General features: G+C 42.8%; 4 protein-coding genes and 1 pseudogene across 4 annotated transcripts; 2 read left to right on the top strand and 3 right to left on the bottom strand.

Annotated features, from left to right (window-relative positions):
- The first annotated feature begins 896 nt into the window (after nt 1-896).
- LOC121809305 (selenium-binding protein 1-like) lies at nt 897-3,751 on the top strand. Its single transcript, XM_042209865.1, has 6 exons — nt 897-1,167; nt 1,580-1,775; nt 1,896-2,123; nt 2,284-2,515; nt 2,593-2,973; nt 3,323-3,751. Exons 1-6 carry the CDS (start codon nt 1,023-1,025, stop codon nt 3,602-3,604), a joined length of 1,464 nt encoding a protein of 487 aa, XP_042065799.1. The 5' UTR covers nt 897-1,022; the 3' UTR covers nt 3,605-3,751.
- Nucleotides 3,752-5,964: 2,213 nt separating this feature from the next.
- Nucleotides 5,965-9,416, bottom strand: LOC121809781 (receptor-like kinase TMK4). The gene is made up of 2 exons (XM_042210581.1): nt 7,099-9,416; nt 5,965-6,762 (listed from the first exon to the last, which is right to left on the bottom strand). Exons 1-2 carry the CDS (start codon nt 9,344-9,346, stop codon nt 6,248-6,250), a joined length of 2,763 nt encoding a protein of 920 aa, XP_042066515.1. The 5' UTR covers nt 9,347-9,416; the 3' UTR covers nt 5,965-6,247.
- Nucleotides 9,417-10,320: 904 nt separating this feature from the next.
- On the bottom strand, nt 10,321-11,942 carry LOC121809989 (anthocyanidin 3-O-glucoside 5-O-glucosyltransferase 1-like). Its single transcript, XM_042210860.1, has one exon. It carries the CDS (start codon nt 11,748-11,750, stop codon nt 10,392-10,394), a length of 1,359 nt encoding a protein of 452 aa, XP_042066794.1. The 5' UTR covers nt 11,751-11,942; the 3' UTR covers nt 10,321-10,391.
- Nucleotides 11,943-13,929: 1,987 nt separating this feature from the next.
- Nucleotides 13,930-15,450, bottom strand: LOC121809891 (UDP-glycosyltransferase 75C1-like). Its single transcript, XM_042210733.1, has one exon. The coding sequence runs from the start codon at nt 15,411-15,413 to the stop codon at nt 14,058-14,060; it is 1,356 nt and encodes a 451-aa protein (XP_042066667.1). The 5' UTR covers nt 15,414-15,450; the 3' UTR covers nt 13,930-14,057.
- Nucleotides 15,451-19,832: 4,382 nt separating this feature from the next.
- Nucleotides 19,833-21,533, top strand: LOC121806355 (annotated as a pseudogene).

Here is a 21,533-nt window from a genome sequence, read left to right as displayed (position 1 = left end):
TAGAGTTAACAATAAGAATAGCTCATCCATAGCCTAGACACAAACTCCTCTTGTCACATTATCAATACTAAAAATCCTCCTGTCACATCATCAAAACAAGCAAATAGCCCAGTAATAGCCTAGTCACATCACTCAAAATTATAGTATAAAACAAATAATTAACAATCACACAAAATACATAATTAAATTTACTACACAGATACGAGAAAATTCAATTATATTATTAAAATTAAAAAGTACATTAATTAAAAAAAGTTACATTAATTTAAAAAAAATTACATTAATTAAAAAAATTACATTAATTAAAAAAAACTCATCTTCCACACACGAGCCCCCCTCCGCCTCACTTCTCGCCGTCATCGCCGCTATCCGGTGTTCGATATTTTAGTGTAATTGAATTAACTTGATTGATCAATATGATCATAATGAGACATCAAATAAGTTGGAAGTGCGGAGTGCACACTTGTTTGAATTCGTTATGATTGGACGGGGGTTCGGGGGCATCGCCGCCGAGAGCGGGGTCCAAGGGGCAGAGCCCCTGGCCAGGCCAGCTTGGAAATTTTTTTATTTCCATTAAAGTTGCTATACATAAATCTCCATCCGAAAATGTAATTTTCGATAATTGAAGGACCAAATTACAATATTTAAAACCCGTCAAAACTAAATAAAGAATAAAATTAAAAAAAATCGACTGGCCGATCGGGAGCCTGCAATGGCGGCCAGCCGATCGGCGAGCGCATCGACTAGCGCCTGCAAATCGGCGAGCGCTCGCCAGCTGCAATGGTTCGGCGAGCGGACCTGCCTGCGCCGGGAATCGGCTGGCCGGTCCGCTCGCCGCCACCGTGGATGCTCTGATTGTATCATCCTTTATAAATGAATTTGTTTGTACTTGCGTTGCGTGCCATAATTCTACTCGTGAACACTCTGAAAACCTTAAAGGCGTTATCTTTTTCAATAAGTTGGGATCTTGGCGTTGAGCAAGAACAAGAAAGCGAGCGAGAGAGAGAGAGAGTGTGGGAGAGATGGCAACAGATATTGATTTGGCTTCATTGCAGCATGCAAAGGTGGAAAATGGGTGCTGTAAGAAAGGGCCTGGCTACGCTACTCCGCTTGAAGCCATGTCTGGCCCCAAGGAAACTCTAATCTATGTCACTTGTATATATACTGGTACAATTCTCACTCTTTCTGCTTTTTGAATTCTTCATCTTTACTTTTATGGGTAGTTTTGCTAGTGTTTTGTAATGATCTATTTTCCCCCTTTTTTCCTTTTTTGTGGTGGAATGTTTGTGATTGGGGTGCTGTTACTTGAAATTTTATTGATGTGGAATGCTAAAATCAATCATGAGCAATTGGTATGGTGATTCCTGTATTTAATTTATTTATAGTAGTGGATAATTAGGTGAAATTGAAAAGGGAATTGCATCAGTGGTTTATGATTAGGGTTTCAAGAGGATTATCAGTTGAAACCCTTTTTCATAGAGTTGGAAAAATTTGGGATAAATTCATCTACTAGTGTAGGTGGTGATGCTGAATTGCTGATCCTGATTACTATCTTGGCGTGCTTGTTTAATGTTGGCAGGAACTGGGAAGGAGAAACCAGATTACCTTGCAACTGTGGATATTGATCCGACTTCGCCAACGTATTCTCAAGTCATCCACCGGCTGCCCATGCCTTACCTCGGAGACGAGCTGCACCACTCTGGATGGAATGCCTGCAGCTCTTGCCACGGAGATCCATCAGCTGCACGGCGGTTTCTTGTCCTTCCTTCGCTAGTGTAAGCAGGCCTATGTTTGTGCGTTTCCATTGGCACGTGTTGAAGTTGTTTGTAGTCTTACCAATGTGTAGATTTGTTGGTGACTTTTCAGATTGTGACATCCAATGCCTATTTTCTCAGGTCTGGCCGGATATATGCCATTGATACTCAAAAGGATCCGAGGGCTCCATCTATACATAAGGTCGTTGATCCCAAGGATGTAGTACAGAAGACGGGGTTGGCATATCCCCACACAGCTCACTGCCTTGCCTCTGGTGAAATCATGGTGTCGTGTCTTGGAGATAAAGATGGAAATGCTGAAGGGAATGGATTTCTACTGCTGGACTCCGATTTTAATGTCAAAGGAAGGTAGGCTCTGTTTATATCTTCTCGTGGATTAGTCAGGTGTATTTTGACCCGTTGTTCGACCTGAACTTGTGACTGCTAAACTCATGTATACGACCTTATATGACTAGTTGTGTGCTTCAATTCTGTTTTTAGAAGGCCAATGCTCTTAATTTTACGACAGGTGGGAGAAACCAGGGCACAGCCCCCTATATGGATACGATTTCTGGTACCAGCCTCGACACAAGACCATGATCAGCACGTCATGGGGAGCTCCTGCGGCTTTCACCAAAGGTTTCAACCTTCAGCATGTTTCCGAGGGTTTATACGGGAGACATTTGCATGTCTACAGCTGGCCAGGAGGAGAGCTGAAACAGACATTGGATCTCGGAAATACCGGCCTCCTACCTTTGGAGGTTACTACCAGTACGCTACATCATGATTTTCCTCCGTATGTAGCATTTCTTTAATATAACAGATGATCTATCCACAGATACGGTTCTTGCACGATCCAGCCAAGGATACGGGCTTCGTGGGGTGTGCTTTGACGAGCAATATGGTAAGGTTTTTCAAGAAGCCCGATGAGACTTGGGGCCACGAGGTAGCAATATCAGTGAAGCCACTCAAGGTGCAGAACTGGATCCTACCCGAGATGCCCGGTCTTATAACTGATTTCCTCATATCCCTTGATGATCGTTTCCTCTACCTAGCCAACTGGCTTCACGGAGACATCAGGCAGTACAACATCGAAGATCCTGCAAATCCGCGGCTGGTAGGCCAGGTTTGGGTTGGAGGTTCCATCCGGAACGGAAGTCCTGTTGTGGTGGAGGCGGAAGATGGCACGACATACCAGACCGACGTACCAGAAGTCCAGGTACGCCTCTTTTCGTTCCTAAGAAAGTATGCCACTGAATTGTAAGGTCGAGCCGAGCCAAGGCGAGTAGTGTTAAGCTCAAGTTCAATTAATGTTCTAAATAAGATCAATTTACTATTTATCACATTTCTACTAAAATTCATCATTTTAGTATAATAATATGAAATTTATTAGATAATACTCCCTCCGTCCCATTAGTGTCAAGTTCAAACTCGACTTATATAATCAAACGAGCTTCACTGAATGAGCTCAAATGACGTTTTGTTGAGTCTGAGTATTTATAGTGTCATCTCAATGTATGCATTCGTACTGAAGTTTTTGTTTTTCCACAATGTATCGACTTTTTTAGGGGCACCAACTAAGAGGAGGGCCTCAGATGATACAACTGAGCTTGGACGGGAAGCGGCTGTACGCTACAAACTCTCTGTTCAGCACTTGGGACCGTCAATTTTATCCCGAGCTCGTGGAGAAAGGCGGTCACATGCTCCAGATTGATGTGGACACGGAGAGGGGAGGTCTCGAGATCAACCCTAGGTTCTTCGTGGACTTTGGAGCTGAGCCGGAAGGCCCCTCCCTCGCGCACGAAATGAGGTATCCCGGTGGAGATTGCACTTCCGACATCTGGATTTGATCTCTGTAAAAATAAAAATAAAAATAAATGTGAAAAATAAGTGCAACCGTATTGCGTTTGGATGAAACTTTGATTTAATTATACAGTGTTTCTACTCGTTTCTATGATATCCATAATCTATTAATTCTATGCATTTGAATTTTGTCATTTCTTGATTGTTATTTGTTACTTATGCTTGGGTTTTGAGGCTCCTTTTTGCGATATTTTGGCTTGAGTATTTTGTAAGACGTCAAAAAATTGAATTTGTTTTATAATTTGAAAATGTAATTTAAAAAAATTCTTGTTTAATTGTAAGTGAATTGTAACGATATAGAGTTGAGTACTAAAAATCAACTTACTTTTTAAAGATATGAAGGATAAATTTAAACATTATCCATCCCTACTTTTTTGATAGCACATACATTTTCCTTCCTCTCAAAAAGAAAGGAAAGATTGTTGTAAATTAAACAAGTACTCCTAGATACTTACATTATTGTAGAAGTTAGTCTAATCAACATTATTAACACTACCAAACGGCGCTCTCACGACATAATTTTGATTATGATCAATAGATATTATATTAGTAATAATTTCTAAAACACTGATTTCATGTTCTATAATATCTCACGAGTTTTATTTAGATTTGACCCTTTCATAGGAGTATTAATTATTTGAATAAAAAACACTGTATTTCCCCAATATATGCCATAGATTCAGTTCATAATTTCAGTTTCATGTTAATATATGGCATAATCTCTAGAACCCTAGATTCATGCTACTAATTGCAATGATTAGTTGTCTCACCAAGTATTATCCATCTATAATTTTGATCAAATAGGTCTCCACTGTATACATATAAAGAAAGATTGTATCTGACTTTGCTCTTGGTCATGTACATTATCTTCTTGTATTAAAATGAATTATATCAGTTAAATTTAGTCTTAGTTTTCCTTTAATCTTTTATATTTATTTTATAGAATTTCCCAACAGTTCGAAGACTAAAGTGGCAACACAAGATGATAACCCAAAAGTAATTTTCAAAAGCCTCAAACAATTTCTAATTTTGGTAATTCTAAACATCAATTTCGAACTTGCTAGCAATTGTTTTTCTTTTATGAATATATCTCAAACAAAATTGTTTTTTTTAATAAGTGTCGTGTCATCGGCAACTTGCACATGAAATTATATTAATTCATTTTAAAGCATTAAAAACTACCTCCACAATTACATGCCCCATCTCTCCACAACCCATGTGTTGTGTGATGCAAACAAACAACTTTCTTCTTGAATCGCACCGAATTTACACCATATTATATTTTATTGTTTTTCTTTTGAGTCGCTTGCATTTGGATTATTATTTCAAGAAAATTGTTTATTAAAATTCGCCAAACGACATCTATATTAAGATTCACTTTGCATTTTAATGCAATTATGTTCGGACCGAGTCAATCTCATAAGACAGCCTAACAATAGACTACTCCTTTAATCTTATACAATAGATAATCCCAAAAACGGGATTTATAAGTCTAACACAATGAAGAAAAAGACCTGCTTTGAAAAACAGTAAAATAACAACTGTTAACCACGGATGATAACGAAGAATGAAAATAAACCACAATTTAGATTAACTAAATTTAACTAAGTTTAGGATCAGTTGAATCCGTGTTTTAGTGACAAAACATTTTTCGAAATGTTATCGTAACAAAAAAAATTAAGTCCATGGTGAACATAGTTATCAACTTATCAAAACTAAATTAGGCAATCAAATTTTTAAAAAACATATAAAAGTTTGAAATTAATTTATAAAAAAAATTTAAACTTAAAAAAAAACAAAGACAGTATCTTCATTTTGCATACAATTGATCATTATAGTGTCGCTTCTATTATAAAGTATACAATCTTGATTATAAAAATAAAAAATAGAGCAAATGGAGTAGTATATTATCTCCGTGTATCCAGCTTTATTACAGCAAATTTCTAAAGACGTGTGAAATCTGAGAAACAGAAACAAACAAGAGAATAAAGCGTTTTTTCTACAGCCTGGAATGATTCATAATCAATTTAATGTCGGATATTCATAACCACTCTGTTTTATTTCTCTTTTTCTTTTCTTTTCCTATTTTTCCCATTGCATATTACAGCGATGAATGCTGATTCTTCAATTTTTAATCCTCAAAATCTAGGTGCAATTAAAAAAATCATCATATATCTCTAAATTTATTTCAATTGTCAATGATTATTTATTTATTTATTTATAACTTTTTATCAAACCATCCAACTCTAATAAGTCATACTAGTATAAATCAATTGAAAATTGTATACACATCATATGCTCAATAAATTTCAAATGAAATAAAACGGTACATCAACACAAGTTTCCATGTTGAAATTTTCAATCTTGATTTCTTGATAATCAAAGAGTTAGATCACACAATCCACCAATACATTTTTTCTCCAAAAATAGAGCTATAATATTGTACAAGTCGAGTAAAAAAAAGAATAAATTAAATACAACTAGCAATCTTCCTTTTGAGGCTCAAAAATGAGTTGAAGGAAAATCAAATACAACATGCATCATTCCAAAAACAGACTTATAACCTTTTCAAATTTCTCCAGTCATTCTTGCTTTCCATCCAATTTCTCCCGCCTTCGATCTTTCAGCAGTCATCTACAGTCCGTGGAGCTAAACGTGTCCGCGAATCCAGTAGGTTTTGAGGGGATGCTCGACTGCGTCTGGCTGAAGGAGATATCATCGAACATTCTAGAAGTGCCTTCATCGGCTTGCCATCTCAGGAGGGCTTGAGGGAGGCTCATGTGGAGGTTGACGCCATCACCTTCGTCCTCCTGGGTTCTAGAAGGTTTCCACTGCTCCACGAGCGGCCCCAGGACGTTCACTGCATGCCCCATGTCGGGCCTCTGGAATGGCTCGCGAGCAGTGCAGTGGCCAGCCAGCTCGGCGACCTTGCAGATACTTTCATAGGTTTCGTCGTCTGGCTGGAGATTCTGGTCAATGGACTTCCGGAGGTTGTCCTTGCTGATAAGGACCCTGCGGAACCATGTCACCAGATGGGACTTCTCATCTGGCATGTTCTCATCGAGGGCTTTTCTACCAGTTAAAATCTCCATCAACACAACTCCAAAGGCGTACACATCGACTTTTGTTGTTACTCTTCCCGTAGCTGAAGTGATGAAAAGCTTAAGAGTGTTACTATGATTTCATCTGTAAGAAATTCAATCATGTAGATAGAATGCATATTTGATCTCTAATGATCAATAAACAGCTCGAAGTTGCAGCAAATTCAAGAACCCAAAAACTCAAAATGCAGTGTTCAATACTACTAATATACAAACTATGTCAACATATCAAGAACATAATGTTATTGTAGTATGAGTTAATATCAAGCTAAACACTTGATCTAAAGCATGAATTTGAAGCATAGAATTTGCAGCAAGTGAAGTTTATCAGTACTATACATAGATATAAGCATCAAATAAACAGAAGAGGTAACTCATACCAGCATATTCAGGTGCAAGATAGCCGAAAGTTCCAGCCAACCGCGTCTCAACAGAATACTTCCCATCAGGTGCATTCTTCACCAATCCGAAATCCGCCACCTTGGCTCTCATGTCATCGGAAAGAAGAATATTTGATGGCTTCAAATCTCTGTGAATGAAACTCTGCTGCGCCAAGCTGTGGAGATACTCGACTCCTCTGGCCACATCCAAGGCTATTGTCACCCGTTGTTTCCAGGTCAGAAGCTGATAGCCATGTTCCTCCCATTCAAACAAATGCTGGCCTAAATGCCCCTGCGGCATGTACTCATACACCAGCAGCCTCTCGTGGCCGTTTATACAGTAACCTAACAGAGCGACGAGATGTCTGTGACGGACTTTGGTTAGGACCGCAATTTCTGCTTGAAACTCTTTCATCCCTTTCGTGCCCATAGCATTGGACTCCATCCTCTTCACTGCAATCTTGGTCCCGTCGTGCAACTCACCCTTGTACACGACCCCAAACCCTCCTCTACCCAAGATATTCGCTTCACTGAAATTGTCAGTCACTTCCCTAAGAACCTGAATTGAGATGGCAACGTTGCCACCCTCAAAAACAGGCATCTCGCCATGATCACCGCTGCTCTGGCTCATGATCTCACTTGAGACACCCGCATACCCACTCACCCCATTCACTCCATTGCCCATCACCATCTCCTTCCCTTGTTCAGATCCCTCAATCACACTAAACCTCTTATGCCGTCTCTTCAAATAGCATTTATAAGACACAAACAACAGAATTCCAACAAACACCAAAACAGCTATAACCACACCAACAACCATACCAACCGAAGGGGATTTTTTCGAAGATCCAGAGCCCCCATCCGATTGCCCCGAACTCTTCCCCGATCCACCACCACCTCCACCACCACTCTTACCAAGCAACGCATTTCCACCATATAAGAAACTTATATTACGAGGAAAGCTCAAAATTGGCCCGGTTAAGTTATTATTCGACACATCAAACGTCTGAAGCGAAGGCAAAGTAGTCAATACAGCAGGAATGTCACCTGTGAGCTTGTTATCACTCAGCACCAAAGTCCTCAGCGAAGTGAGATTAGCAAATGCAGGTGATATAGAGCCCGAAAACCCCTGCTTCGCCATGTTCACAATCGTCACATTGCTCCCCTGCGGATCGCAGTGGATAAATTGCCATTGTTGGCAAGCATTGTTCCCTTCCCACGACTCCGCTAGCGCCATCGGATATCCGAGAGCACCTGCGACCTCAAGAAGAACGGTCACCTGCGGATCACACGGCCCGGGATCAGGCAAACAGAAGCTATTGGTTTTAAGCCCTAAATCCGCTTCGACTTTATCCGGAAACTTAGGGCAGGGCCCCTGCAGCTTATTGTTTTGAAGTGTAATGTTAAGAAGACTAGGCAGATTAACCAAAGAAGGAGGCACTACTCCAGTAAACCTATTATCCCTCAGCTGCAGATCGAACAAATTAGGGCAATTTGATAAATCAGGAATTCCACCAGTAAACGCATTCGCATGAAGCCAAACTTGAGACAGCTGAGACATATCGGAAAGCACATCGATAGTTCCAGAAAGCCCTAGGTCCTGATTGTTGAGCCAGAGGTTGCGAATCTCGGATCCGGAGAAGGATCCGGGCAGAGATCCGGTCAAGTTGTTGTAGGAAAGCCTCAAATCCTGCAAATTGAGAAAGGAACCGAAGATATCTGGAATGACGCCGCTAATGCTAGCATTGCTGGCGTAGAACTTGACGAGATTTGAGCTATCGGAGAGATAAGCTGGGATTTGCCAGGAAGCGAGAGCCTTGTTTTCACTTATGCTGAAAACCTGGAGATTGGTGAGGCCTGCGAGGAAGTTGTCGGAGATTGAGGAGAACTGGTTGTCGTCGAGGAGGATCTGCTGGAGTGAGGTCATGTTTTCGAAGGAAGGTAGGGCTCCGGAGAGGGAGTTTTTCTGGACGGCGAAGGATTGGAGCTTGGAGAGCTGGTTGATTTCTGGCGGGAGAGTGCCGGAGATGGAGGCGGAGTCGAGGTTGATGTTGGTGACGAAGGAGTTGGTGGAGTCGCAGTTGACGTTGTTCCAGGTGCAGAACTGGGCGGAGGAGGACCAGCCGTGGGGGGCGGGGGAGAGGGAGGAGAGGAGCTTGGACATGGCGGCGGAGTCGTCGGAGGCGGTGAGGCTGAGGAGGGAGAGGAGGATGAGGAGGTGGTGGAGGCGGCGGTGGCGCGTGGCCATGGTGGTTACTAGAGAGAGAAAGAAGAGAGAGAGTAGTTTGGCTAAGCGCTGTGTTTTTCGGCTGATTTCTTTATCTGGTTTGTATTTGTAGTGCTTCAATGGCGCTCAGCGTTGCGTGAAGGATGGACTGTAGATTTAGAATAACTTAATTTTAAATTATTCAGATAATTATTGACAACTTTTACCTACTAGTAATAATTTATAGTACTAGTATAAAATTATAAAAAACCTAAAAATAGAAATAGTAAAGGCTTGATTAACAATAAAAAGGACTTCTCAAAAATGTGAGTTTTAGAGTACAACATGAAATAATTATAGTAGGAAAAAATATAGTCTCAGATGAGATATTTTTACATTATTTTTTTAAAAAATTGCTTTTCACTTTTTTTTTTTATCTTACAGTTATTTGACTCTATCTATCTATATTCTATTCACAATAAATTTCTTTCTTATCTCCCTTCTATTCCACCATTTTCGCTCTGTCACTTATCTCATTTATCACTCTCTCATTAAATCCACACGGTATTACTATTTTGTTTCAATTTCTATTAATAATATTCCCATCATTTACACATAAAAAAATTGAAGCAACCAGTTAATTTATATTGAATTTTTCTACTGGCAAAACATGGTTAACACCATTGTTAACTTTATACTAGTAATACATTATTACCTTCAAATGAAATATGAAACCAAAATATCATAAGCATAGTAATAGATCTATCAAAATAATTTTAAAATCATTTATTTTGAATATCAATGGTTAAATTAAAAAACTGCGCATTCATTTTCATTCTATTGAGTCACGTTTAATTTTCCTTGTTAATTTATGCAGAAACTTAATGCAACTTGATGGTTTATTCATACATTTTTGTGTACACATTTTTGTGTATCTATCTATATATATCCACAATGCATTAAATGGATGCATCAGAAAACGAGTCAATGTATTTAGTAATAAATAGTTTATGATCTTAGAGAAAAAACAATGATAGTTGATGATCATTAACTCCGTAAGAAAAGACACAGATTACAAAGTGTGGAATCAAATTTGTTGCAGAAAGGCGTGGATATTATTAAACGAAGATCCATTATCCGCCATAGCTTCCGTCGCCAAATCCTTCCATTTCCTCGCATTTTCCCTCACTACCCTGCTCTTCTCCCCCCCATCCATCACCATCTCTATACACCTCCGCAACTCACCCCCACCCCCTCCCTCCACCCTCACCCCGCATCCCCACACATCCTCCATCAGCTTCGCATTCGTCCCCTGATCAAACCACTGCGGCACCGCCACCACCGGCACCCCCAAACTCAAACTCTCCACCGCCGAATTCCACCCGCAATGCGTCACGAAGCACCCCACCGCCCCGTGCCCTAGAATCTCCAGTTGCGCGCACCACCTCACTATTTTCCCCAATTTCCCCAATTCCGTGGCGACGCTCAGCTCCTCTTCGTCTCTGTCTTCCTCATCCTCGTTTCGTTGGATGACCCAGAGGAAAGGTCTCGCGCAGGCCAGCAGCGCCTCCGCGATCCCCTCCATCTGCGCCTTCGGGAGCTTCAGCACGCTCCCGAATGACACGTACACCACCGACGACGGTGGCTGCGCCTCCAGCCAGGACGCACATCCATAGTCGTCTGGTGTACGGAAGAGATCGCCTCCGTATGACCTGTCGGTGGGATCTCTTCCATCCAGGTACGCTGTGGGGATCAGCGGCCCGATCCCCATCAGCTCGTACCTGTCGACCGCTCTGAGCGCGTCTGGCTCGAGCGCGTCGAAAGTGTTCACGAGCACTTTCACCTTTTCGTCTTCGGCTCTGCCCGCGTCTAGGGTTTCAAGCTTCTCTCTCATCAGGGATTTAAATCTCTCCGGCGTCTCCGGCAGGAGGAATGTCGGAAGGTCGCGCTGCTTGAGGGGCGGGAGGTGAGGGAGGCGGATGTCATCGGAACCGGCGTCCACGGCGGCGGCGTGGCCGTTGAAGTAGAAGTGGTAGATGCAGAGGACGGTGGCGGGCTCGACCCAGAGGAGGGCGCTGGGGAGGTGGACGTCACGCGCCACCTCCGCCGCCCAGGAGAAGAGGTGGGAGTAGACGAGGAAGGTGGCGTCGGTGCGGAGGAGGAGGCCCCGGAGGGCCTCCCGGCCGCGGGATTTCATCTCGGACATGAAGCGGCCGCTGTCGCCGCCGGGCTTGAGGCCGTCGTCGTAGCCGTCCGAGAACGAGACGAAGTCGAGGCCCGGCGGGGATGCGGCGGAGGAGGAGATGGCCATGCGCCGAGACGCGTAAACGCTGGTGAAGAAGGTGACGTCGGTGCCGGCGTTGAGGAGTCGCTTGGCGAATTGGAGGGCGGGATTGATGTGGCCTTGTCCCGGAAATGTTGCCAACACCACGCGCCGGCGGCCCATTTCTATGAAGTTATTTAGAGGTGTTTATGGAGAGAGGATTCCTATGTCGTGAAGAAGAGAAATACATGTATATATATAGGCTATAGGAGTGTTTGGAGTACTTTTTATAAGATTTATCAAATTCTAACATGTAATTTTATAATTTAACTAGAAAGTTTTTAAAAATTGTGTATCATCATAGTTATATACCAAACGACTTCATTCTCTTTATAAATTTACAACATCACTTAACTCGCGTGGTAATATCCACATAATTTATTAAGTTGTGGAATGGACCAGAATTAGAGTAAATTACCTTTTATTTATGTAACGCAGTATTATAATTTAATGATTTTGTAATGTAAACACGCGCCACCCATCTTTCAAGCACATGCCAGCTACCGTTATGTTTCTGTAGCTACCTTGCATTCAATTTCTGGCCAACGTAATACTATGTGCACCAATAAGACTTGGGTTGAAAACGACTACGTACTTTCAGATTCATATTACAACAATTCATTTTTTAAAGATGAACAATGTTTGTTGTAACTTGTAAGACATGCTACCATTTTTTTCGATTTTTTTTCCTTTCATAACTTCGAAAGTTTCGGCCCGTCTTCGATGTAATATTTCAATGCCAAACATTGTTCACTTTTTAATCAAAATGGCTCTCTGTATACTGATGTTAATTCTTAAAGTATGATTTGTCAAATGATAATACCAAACCCAGTTTGTGTTTTTGGATATTTATGCCTGGTGGAAACTAATTAACACACACGTATAATTAAGTGCAAAATTTTGAATATTGTTTTTAGTGCAACGATATGAATAAATTAAGTATTTGGCCATAATGAGATTCATAATTGACCGTTCTAAAATATTTTTCTGATTTTCACGAGCATAATTACATTACATTTCCCCCCTTCTTCCACATATAGGTACTAATTAGGGTTGGGGGAAAATATTGAAAAAAATGATATATCGCTCGTATCGTATTGAAAAATATCAAAAATTATCAAATTTTCGGTATATCGTAATTTTCGATACGATACGGTATCGTATCGTAAGTTTTCGATACGATAACGATATAAATTTCCTTATATCGCGATATATCGTTTTATATTGAATATATGATATATCTCGATATTTTTGGTATATCGAATTATATTGAAAATCAATACATATTGAATTATAGATATATACCGTATATATCGAAATATATTGAAATTAAATATGTTTTTGAATTCATTTTTGTGTTATTTTTCAGTTTTGAAATTATATTTTTTGATATACATGTATTTGAAACGGTACGATATTTCGGTATATCGTATCGATCTTTAATATATCGTTCTGAACGATATATCGAAATATCGATACGATAATGATATTGATACTATCCATATCAAAAGTTCGATATATCGAAACTTTCGATACATCGAAACTTTCGATACAATAACGATATGAAATTCTTTTATATCGATATTTTCGATACGATACACCATACAATATTATTCGTATCTGCCCACCCATAGGTACTATTTAATTAGCGCATTAAATTAGAAAGTTAAAGAGACGCGTCATGGGTCAATTAACGTAGTACTTATACATTTTTCCGTCTCATTGCCATGCATTATATAAACGTGAAGTGTATATATTAATAATATTAGGGTAGACCGGTAGAGTATCTTAGACAATCAATACTGGTAATATAGCTTGTCCCAACAGTGTAAATCTTCTATATTTGGTAGTCAACGATAAACAAAGAACTTAACCCTTTTTGAGATATATGATTTTCCAAACACGACTATTTCAAGAATTTTGTCTCATGCGATCCGTGATTTATTTATATGCGGCACGAATTTTTGCCTCACGCGATCCGCGCGACTGTTACTAGTCCGTTAATCTCACTATTTTGGCAAGATAATTTTACTCTTGGCCAAACATTAGGTGTATATTCTTCTTTTTCATTCTCTCTCGACGACTCTCTCCTGTTTGCACTTCCTCCCCTTTTCTATACATGCCTTCGTCTCGTCCCTCTATGCACCACCGAGGGCCTTGCCTCGCGCTACAGTCGACTTAGCCTCACTAGGCTAAGTCTCCCTCCTCTCTAATTTCCTTCTTTGATTCATGATTTATTGATTAAAAAAGATTTTAATAAATTTTTATCATCATTGTAATTTAATACATCAAATAATCTAAATTACTAAACACCTCACTAATATTATCTTGTTTAATCATATACTGCAACAATTATCGAACAACAACATATAAAATCAATACTGTATTTATTTAATTTTGCTTTTATTTATGTAATAATCTAACCGTTTATTAACCGCCGCCGACAATTTGATCCAAGAAGATGCCAAGATTAAGTTGAGAAGTTCCACCGTCGTCCACAGCCTCCCTCGCCAAACCCCTCCATTTCTTAGCCCTTTCCCTCATCTCTCTACTCTCATCTCCGCCGTCCATCACCATCTCCAAGCACCTTACGATCTCATCCGCCTCCACAATCTCCCCCTTCACCGCCCTCACTCCACACCTCCACAAATCCTCCACCAGCTTCGCATTCGTACCCTGATCCGCCCACTGCGGCAGCGTCACCACTGGCACCCCCGCCGCCACGCTCTCCAGCGTCGAATTCCATCCACAGTGCGTGACGAAGCAACCGACGCTACGGTGCGACAGAACCTCCACCTGATTGCACCAATTCACCACTCTCCCTCTTTTCACAAACTCCTCTTTACAACTCAGCTTCTCTTTCTCCTCCGAGTCTCTCATCACCCACAGAAACGGCCGCCCGATCCTCACCAGCGCCTCCGCTATCGCCTCCGTCTGCAGCCGCGGCAGCTCCGAATAGCTCCCGAACGCCACGTAGATCACCGATTCCCTCTCCGAAGAATCCAAAAATTGCATGTAATTTTCACTTTTCTGAATCAAATCACCTCCGAAGCTGGCGTCGGATTGATCCGCACCGTCCAAAAACGCAGAAGGAATCAACGGCCCGATCGCCAGCAATCTGTACTTATTCAACTCTCTCAGAGCCTCAGCCTCCAACGCGTCGAACGTGTTCACCACCACCGTCGGCCGCTCATCCTCTCCGTCCAAAATCTCGAAATTATCAATCAGCATCGGAATCACGAAATTGTACACGCTAGGATTCGTCTCGAGAAAAAAAGACGGAAGATCGCGGCGGCGGAGGAGCGGCAGCCCCGGCAGCTCGATGACTTCATCGGAAGGATTAAATTTCTTATAATAGTAATGAAAATAGACGCTGAAGAGAGCGGCCGGTTGGATCCAGAGGAGCGTGAAGGGGACGCCGAGGCGGCGGGCGGCATGGCCTGCCCAGGGGATAAGGAGATTGTAGACGATCCGAGAGTAGGGGCGGCCATCGGCGCGCTTGGCAGCGACTGCGTCTTCGAGGGCTTTGGTGCCGTGGTCGGAGAGGTCTTGGAAGAATTTAGGGACGTCTTGTGTGGATAAATCGAGGGTGGTGGAGAAGGGAAGGACGTCGATTAGGGAGTGGAAGGAAGGGGAGAGAGTGTGGGACATGCGGGCGGTGGCGGAGGTGGTGGTGAGGATGGTGACTTTAAGGCCATGTTTGGCTAGGCGCTTTGCGAATTGGAGGGAAGGGTTGATGTGGCCTTGCGCGGGGAATGTTACTAGTAGGATGTGCTTCTCCGCCATTGTTGCTAAAAGATAACTTTGATATCTGAGTGTGATTGTGTGTTTGTGGTCTCAGTTATTTGTTGTGGTTGTATTATATATAGAGCTAGACATGCATTATCATGATATGACATCACTATTAGTGCGATTACAGCAGGGATCCATTCCCATGGTTACAAATAGTTCATATCTATTTGCGGCAATCTTTTTCTCATTCTCTTTTACTTTATCATTTATTAATCATACCATCGTCTACACAATTTTAACTATTTTTTCTTCTTCTCTCTTGCTTTACCTTACGCATTAAAATCAGTTCCAATTCTAAGTGGCCTATTTCTATGGGTGTGAGGGAGCATAGTAGGAGTATATTTTATTATCACATTATTTTTTTAAAAAATAAATAAATAAGGCAATTATATAAAAGCATATTTAAAATTTGTGATAATATACACTTTTATAAAATCAATAAATGATTACATAAAAGAGGTATATTTGGATAATATTTACAATGTGAATCTAATTCTGGTAAAATTTTATAAAAACAAGATAGACAATGATAGATCCTCTCAAGTCAAAGTCTGGTTGTTTTTTCATAAGAGCATCTGTAACGCAAGGGGCCGGGCCGCATCTCGCGAGTCCCGGCCCGTCCCGAGCGTTGCACGGAGGAGAGTCACGACCCAGGCCCGTCCCGGGGCCGCGTTCCCAGCCTGTCGCGCGTCCCGCGTCCCGGCCTGGGACGGCGTTGCACGGTGACCGGCCGCAACTGTAGAGTCCCGGCCCAGCGTTACACGCTCCTCGGACCGGGCCGCAACCATTTTTTTTTTAATTCGAAATTTTTTTCTATAAATACTACTCAATTTTCATACACATTCAACTTCATATTCAACTTCAAATCTCTTCCTATAATTCGAAAAAATGCCTCCACGTCAAAGAATATTCGAAGATCAAATGTCCCGGTCGTTAGCAGAGGCGCTACCGGCAATCCAAGAAGAAATCAACAACGAAGTTGAACGCTACCAAGCTGTTATTCAAGCTTGGAACGAACAACAAACCCGGGTACCACGTACCCGGATGTATATTCATCGAGACCGTGAACAAGCTGCCTTGCGGCTTTTCACGGATTATTTCTCTAGAGATCCGCGATGGAGTGATCAGATGTTCCGTCGCCGGTTCCGGATGCGGAGGCCGTTGTTCCTACGCATTGTCAACGCAGTTGTAGCTCGTGACCCGTATTTCTGCCAAACTACCGATGCTGTGGGCCGGGAAAGTATATAGACGTTGCAGAAATGCACGTCTGCCATTCGTCAACTCGCTTACGGAACTACATCAGATATGTTCGATGAGTATCTCCATGTAAGCGAGCCTACTAGCCGGGAGTCCCTCGCTAGATTCTGTCGGGCAGTCGTCGAAGCATTCAAGGATACGTACTTGCGAAAGCCAACGACCGACGACGTTAGGAAGTTGGTCGACATGCACGAGCGGGCCCACGCCTTCCCGGGGATGCTTGGAAGCATCGACTGTATGCACTGGCAGTGGAAGAATTGTCCAACGGCTTGGAGAGGACAATACACTAGCGGGCACAAGGGCACACATCCCACGATTGTGTTGGAGGCCGTTGCCGATTGCAGATTGTGGATCTAGCATGCCTACTTTGGTGTCGCGGGGTCCAACAACGACCTTAATGTGTTGAACGAGTCTCCATTGTTCAACGACTTGTGTGCTGGGCGAGCACCGAACGTAGAGTTCACGACCAACCACCGTCGGTATAGTATGGGGTACTATCTGGCAGACGGGATCTACCCTCGATGGCCCGTGTTCGTGAAGACTATCACAGCTCTGACAACCGATCGGAGGGCAATGTTTGCCCAAAGGCAAGAGGCGGCTCGGAAAGATGCCGAGCGTGCATTCGGAGTCCTCCAAGCGCGGTGGGCTATCGTGAAGGAAGCGGTCCGTGGTTGGCAGCGGTCAAACATCGCCGACACAATGTATGCATGTATCATAATGCATAACATGATCGTTGAGGACGAGCAAGATAACGTCACTTTGTGGAGCGACGATCCGCTCGCCAGCACCGGGAGCAACTACGTTGTCACCGAGCCGCCCGTGCAGGGCCTTCCTCACGACATCCGCAATGTCATGGCCCGTTCAGCTGCGATGCGCCAAGAGGAACAACACACTCGCCTCCAAGCCGATCTAATTGAAGAAATTTGGACTCGCACCAATGTTTTCCAGAATTGACGTTATGTTTTTATGTATTTTATTTTCAGTTTTAAAATTTCTATGTTGTAATTTTGCAGTATTCGATGAAATTAAATTTTTCGTGTTATAAATTTCCAGCGTTTTTTATTTTACGAGTTAAATAGGTTGGAGTTGTGAATAGTGCCATTTATTAGTTGCGGCCCGGGCCGCAACCTGCAGGGTTACAGCAGTTGGGGCCTGGGCCGCAACTATAGAGGAATGATGACGTGGAGGGGACTTGGGGCCGGAAATGGGGACGGGGTTAATGATGCCCTAAATATCAAAAGTCGGCATTGGTTTGTTTTGCTTGCAGGAGGAAATATTGGTTTGTTTCATAAATATCAAGAGTCAGGCTCTCAACATAGGAATTTACAAATAAGATAAGAAAACAAAAAAATTGACTATGTTGCTTAATAGATGTAAGTAGTGATATCGACAACGATCTGATCTTCTACTTACGTATGACATCGCGCAAGCCCCCCCGGCCCGGGTCGGGTATGAGTCGGAGTCTTACTGCAGGACAGTCGGGCTGCTCTTCCGTTTCGCGGCAGTTTTGCATTGAGTATGGGCTGGCAATGGCTGTGATTGAATTTTTTTTTGTCAAGTTAAATTAAGTAACTTAGGAATGATGTTTATGTAATTTAGGATTTTTACTTGTACATATTTATTAAGTTAAATTACGTAATTTATGAATTTGGCTGATTAATTTAGAGATTATCAAGAATTTAATAAATGTAGAGAGTTAAATTGATGTTGAATGACATAGCAGCAAGTTGTAGTTGATATGAGACTAAAAAGATGGTTATTGTTGTAAACGATAGTATTTTATACACATAACAAAATATCAAAAACTCAACCACCTAGGTTGGGTCGAGTGGAGTCAGCTCCGAAGCACTACAAGAAAAGGCCTTTCACCGGCCTCATCCCCCACGGCCCACACCACGAAGATAATAGTCATAAATTTTGGGCTTTTCTTTACTAGGCCCGTTTTAAGTTCTTACTATAGTACTCCGTATTTAAAGTCAGCACTCAGCCCACCTTTGTCTAGGGTTGGAAAATGAGTTGTATCTCCTCATTACTTATAGGGAGCCTTGTTTGTATTATTCACACCATCCCATTTACCATAAACGGTAAATAAGCTTAATTTTCCACCAAATTATTTCACTCACATTTTATTATAAAACTAATATATATAAGTGAGACTCACACCACGTCTCCCTCGCCCTCGCAGTCGTCCAGGCACCCTCCGCTACAGCTGCCTCCCCCTCCTCTCAAATCGTGATTGCGGCAACACCGGAAGGCGTCTTCGTCGCTAATTTTGTCGGAGATGAAATCGATCGGATACACCCCCGATTGCGGCACCTGCAATTACCTATTTCTGACTCTTTCGAAAATCGGTCAATTTAGAGAAGCGGTGGAGGTGTTGAAAGGGATGGGGAGGGCGGGATGCGTCCCCGATTGCGACAGCTACGAGGGATTGATTGCTGAGTTGAGCGAGGCGAGGAAGGTGGACGCCGTGGCGGAGGTGGTGAGGGAGATGATGTAAGGAGGGGGTGAGGCTGAGGGATGAGACGGTGACGACGGAAGGTGAGGCTGAGGGATGACGGAAGGTGGCGGAGGTGGTGAGGGAGATGATGTAAGGAGGGGGTGAGGCTGAGGGATGAGACGGTGACGACGGAAGGTGAGGCTGAAGGATGATGGAAGGTGGACGCTGTGGCGGAGGGATGATTGAAGGTGAGGCTGAGGGATGACGGAAGGTGGACCGAAGGTGATGGTACGACGGAGCTTGGCGGCGGAGATGCTGGGGGGTTTTATATTTTTATGTATAATATAAAAGTTTTTTATTTATAATAATTATTATCATTTTTGAATTAATTAAAAATGATTAATTGGGTCAAAATCGGATAAATCCATGTTGACCGTTAATATTAACCGATTTTGTCAAATTCGGACCAAATGTGACCCGTTTTTATTTGTGAGGGACCGAATAATTTAAAAGATAATGTTTTGAACTAAAATTGTAAAATCGTAATATGTTAAAGACCAAAATGAGTCTAGAGACTAAGGTAAATTAACCATCTGACATGACCCTACTATTCTGCTTACGTATTCAATTTGACAAGAATCTGTTGAATTTTACACCAAATGAAAATTCTTGGCAAAGGCTGTGAATCTTCCTTGACATACAATGATCTTCGTTGGTGAATAATATTCAAAAGTTGTCCAGTTTGATTGCAAACACACACTCCATCCCGCAAATTTTTCTTACTTTGAGTAGACTCATTTTTCAATTATATAACCACTACAAATAAGTGAGAAAAAAACTCACAATAACCTTAACAAATCAAAGCATTAGATTCATCTTTGAGCAACAATGGCGGAGAAGCGCATCCTACTAGTAACCTTCCCCGGCCAAGGCCACATCAACCCTTCCCTCCAATTTGCAAAGTGCCTAGCCAAACACGGCCTTAAGGTCACCGTCCTCACCCACACCTCCGCCACCGCCCGCATGTCCCACACTCTTCCCCCATCCTTCCTCTCCCTAATCGACATCATTTCCTTCTCCACCGGCCCCGACTCCTCCTCACAAAACCCCTCCAAATTCAACCAAGCCATCACCGACTGCGGCACCAAGGCCGTCGAAGATGCCGTCGCCTCCAATCTCGCCGCCGGCCGCCCCTACGCGCGGATCGTCTTCAGCCTCCTCGTCCCCTGGGCCGGCCTCGCCGCCCGCCGCCTCGGCGTCCCCGCCACTCTCCTCTGCATCCAACCGGCTATTCTATTCGACATTTATTTTCATTACTATAATAACAATTTTAATCCTTTAGATGAAGTGATTGAATTACCAGGGTTGCCGCGGCTCTGCCGCAGCGATCTCCCGTCTTTCTTCCTCGACACGAATCCGATCGTTAAAGATTTCGGCGACAAATTGCTGAGTGATATTTTTGAGATGTTGGACGGAGAGGATGAGCGGGCGACGGTGGTGGTGAACACGTTCGACGCGTTGGAGGCGGGGGGCTCTGAGAGATTTGGATAAGTACAAATTGGTGGGGATCGGGCCGTTGATTCCTTCTGCGTTTTTGGACGGTTCGGATTCATCCGACGTCGCATTCGGAGGTGATTTGATTCAGAAAAGCGACAATTACCTGCAGTTTTTGGATTCTTCGGAGAGGGAATCGGTGATCTACGTGGCGTTCGGGAGCAATTCGGAGCTGACGTGGCGGCAGACGGAGGCGATAGCGGAGGCGCTGGTGAGGATCGGGCGGCCGTTTCTGTGGGTGATGAGAGGGTCGGAGGAGAGAGAGAAGGTGAGCTGTAAAGAGGAGTTGGTGGAGAGAGGGAGAGTGGTGAATTGGTGCAATCAGGTGGAGGTTCTGTCGCATCCCAGCGTGGGTTGTTTCGTGAGCCACTGTGGGTGGAATTCGACGCTGGAGAGCGTGGCGGCGGGGGTGCCGGTGGTGGCGATGGCGCAGGCGATGGATCAGGTGACGAATGCGAAGCTGGTGGAGGATTTGTGGAGGTGTGGAGTGAGGGCGGCGAAGGGGGAGATTGTGGAGAGTGATGAGATCGTGCGGTGTTTGAAGATGGTGATGGACGGTGGAGATGAGAGTAGGGAGATGAGGGAAAACGCTAAGAAATGGAGGGATTTGGCGAGGGAGGCCGTGGATGTTGGCGGGAGCTCTCAAGTTAATCTTAAGATGTTCATTGACCAAATTATTGGTGATGTTCAGTCAACGGTTTGTCTTTTGAGTATTAGATGAAGGCAAATTTTATTTTTATTTTAATAGTATAATAAAATATGAATAAAATAGGTAGTATGGCAATCTTTTGTATACATATATTAATGCGACAAACGAGTTTAATTTACGTAATAAAATATAGTACTCCGTACTCCGTTTTAAA

This window comes from Salvia splendens, chromosome 6 (assembly GCF_004379255.2).
Source record: "Salvia splendens isolate huo1 chromosome 6, SspV2, whole genome shotgun sequence".
NCBI classification, from domain to species: domain Eukaryota; kingdom Viridiplantae; phylum Streptophyta; class Magnoliopsida; order Lamiales; family Lamiaceae; genus Salvia; species Salvia splendens.
This window is presented reverse-complemented; position numbering and strand designations above follow the sequence as displayed.